The following is a 2,453-nucleotide window of genomic DNA, read 5'->3' as shown; positions in this document are numbered from 1 at the left end:
TGTGCCCGAAATTCAAATGCTTTCGGGGAAAAATACACCCAAGGCTTTACATAATAAGACACAAATAGTAAAACTTGCGCAAAATTCACAAGCCAAAAGAAAAATAGAATGCAAATATTAAAACTTGCATAAATGTTCAAACGAAAGAAAGACTCAAACATACTTGAGCAAAAATATGTCTTTATTTACAATAATATGCCAAAGCGGCACATATATAGAAGTTGAAAAAAGAAAAGAAAAGTTAAATTGATGTATCTCTGTAACCCCGAGAAAGAGAAGTGTTTGCGCCCCAAGGGGAAGTGGGTAGATCCGGTGATGGCTTAATATTTTGTCCCTCATCAGTTTGGCCTTCAACATCTTCGCCTTCCATTTCCTCTTAAGTTCCTGAAGTTTCAGAACCGGAAGCATCAGCCTCTGCCAGGAGACCCTTTTTAGCAGCTAACTCAAGCTCACGGGCCTTAGCGATTTCGACATCAAATTCAATGATACCCATTTTAGCCTCTTCCAAGATTTTCTCCTCATGCTGTACATAACGTAATTTTTCGCAACAACGAGGGAAGCCGCTCGATACTTAAGTTCTTCTTTGAGTTGTGTTACCTCGGCATAAAAGTTTTTCCGGGCGGATCTATCAGATCTGAGGCTAACATCAAGGTCACAGACAGTTGAGCTAAAGAGCCTATTATGCTCGATAGTTTTCTTATACTTCTCCTCCGGCATATTTCACCCCCGCAGCGGCAAGCTCTTCAGTTTTGAAGTTCAAGGCTGCCTCTAAATTGGTCAATCTTTCAGGGAAGGCAGCCTCGCGGTCAGTTGCAGCAAGAACGGCATTATGGACTTCATCCCATTTGGCATTGGCTTCGTCAAATTTAACCCTTAGCGGGCCAATCTCTTGGCTAAGGGTTACCACTTCTTGCTCGCTTTGCTGCAAACAAGTCTCCAATACAACGACTTCAGCAGCTTTGGCTTCCAATTCTGAGAGGCGAGCAACAGTTTGCTCCCACTTGGTCAAAAGTTGATCTCGTGCGGAGGTAAGTTCTTCTTTTTCCCGAATCAACCATTGAAGGCCCTCATAAGCAAAAAAGTTGGCCTACAAAGCAATAAAAGCAAACTCAAGATATTTTCAGGCAAAAGCAGAAGAAATAACAAAGGTATAAAGAATGTACCATTGCGGCGTTGTGCATGGTATTGTTCAACAAGCACTCTCCCGAGAGAGTCTGTATCTTTTTCCAATCTTTCTCTAAAGCCAAAGGCTTTAGATAGTTAGAAGGTTCCATCGGCGGGGATAGCAAATTGCATCCGGTGGAGACCGAGAGAGTAACGCTTCTCCTCCTTTGTGGAACTTCTAAAGGGGGGAGCATAGTTTTCCCCCAAATTCCCCATGAACTGGGGATTGGGATAGAAAGACACCCTCTTCTCGGGTAGATGCGGCCGGTGGAGATGATGTAGCAGTTGTTGGTAGACGAGTTGATGAAGGTGGAGATGATGTAGTAGTTGTTGGTATTGGTGAAAATGGAGATGAAGCTGATGGTATTGAAGGGTAAGAAAACAACTGCGACAAACGCAGTGCTGGTCGTTGGTTGCTCGTCAACCGAGGACAGGAGGGATCAGTACTCAGCACTAAAATACCGGGTACAACGACTAGGATCCGAAAGCGGGAGTTGGCATTTTCCACCATTTCATACTCCCACAGAGCGTCGAGACATCATCCTCGGTTGGTGTAACTAACTTAACAGATTGAGTGGTTTGTTGAGTTGAGAAAAGTCGTCATCCTCTATGTAGAGAAGCTCATTCCGTGCTAGCTTCTCCATCGTCGTCAATCATCACGATATCTAAAGTTGGCCTAGGCGAAGGGCTCGTCACCACGACTTCCGGAGACGACTCTGGGGAAGCATTCTTCGCCATCTTATTTTCCCCCCGGCCGTAGAGGAATGCTTTCTTTTTGGCTGCTTGTTCTCTGGCCGGGGACTCTGAGAAGAAGCACTTGCACCAGAAGCAGGTCCGGAGACGCTTGTCTGTGAAAAAGCTTTTTGCAGCAGCCTCGCCGTATCAACAGGATCAGCCAAAATGTCCTCGGGGACAATAATTGATCCCTGGGTTAGACCTATATTCAACAGAAGGAATGAGTCAGATAACTTTCTCATAATAAAAAGGTAAGTATATAATGAGTTAAACTTACCATGGTTTTTGGCCTTCCACCCGTATTTCAGGGACAACTCTTTCCATAAACGGGTTTCGAGCGTGGTAACGTCCAAAATCTTCTAAACTCATTGGTCCATGCCCTCAACCCTAGGGGGAACCCACTGAGCCGCTGAGGCAGGAAAAAGAAGAAAAGTTAATAATGACGAGGAAGGGATCTTTAACAACGAAAGAAATAGATTATATACTCACGAGTACAGTTCCACGGTTTTGGGAAGAAAGAAGATGAGGCCGAGATGATTTCACTGGTGGCAACT

The 2,453-nt window shown here is 44.5% G+C and overlaps 1 protein-coding gene across 1 annotated transcript; it reads right to left on the bottom strand.

Moving 5' to 3' along the window:
• Positions 1-376: 376 nt before the first annotated feature.
• Positions 377-1,274, bottom strand: LOC138900132 (uncharacterized). The gene is made up of 3 exons (XM_070186840.1): positions 1,164-1,274; positions 704-1,087; positions 377-523 (listed from the first exon to the last, which is right to left on the bottom strand). Exons 1-3 carry the CDS (start codon positions 1,272-1,274, stop codon positions 377-379), a joined length of 642 nt encoding a protein of 213 aa, XP_070042941.1.
• Positions 1,275-2,453: the final 1,179 nt, after the last annotated feature.

This window comes from Nicotiana tomentosiformis, chromosome 10 (assembly GCF_000390325.3).
Source record: "Nicotiana tomentosiformis chromosome 10, ASM39032v3, whole genome shotgun sequence".
Lineage (NCBI taxonomy): Eukaryota > Viridiplantae > Streptophyta > Magnoliopsida > Solanales > Solanaceae > Nicotiana > Nicotiana tomentosiformis.
The sequence above is the reverse complement of the archived record's forward strand: the minus strand, read 5'-3'. Positions and strand labels throughout refer to the sequence as shown.

What these genes read in the sequence shown, in the direction of transcription:
- LOC138900132 (XM_070186840.1), bottom strand. Translation starts at nt 1,274, where the DNA reads ATGGAACCTTCTAACTATCTAAAGCCTTTGGCTTTAGAGAAAGATTGG. An exon ending in CCATGCACAACGCCGCAATG is followed by an intron (nt 1,088 to 1,163) that starts GTACATTCTTTA and finishes ATTGCTTTGTAG; the next exon opens with GCCAACTTTTTTGCTTATGA. An exon ending in TGAAATATGCCGGAGGAGAA is followed by an intron (nt 524 to 703) that starts GTATAAGAAAAC and finishes CGTTATGTACAG; the next exon opens with CATGAGGAGAAAATCTTGGA.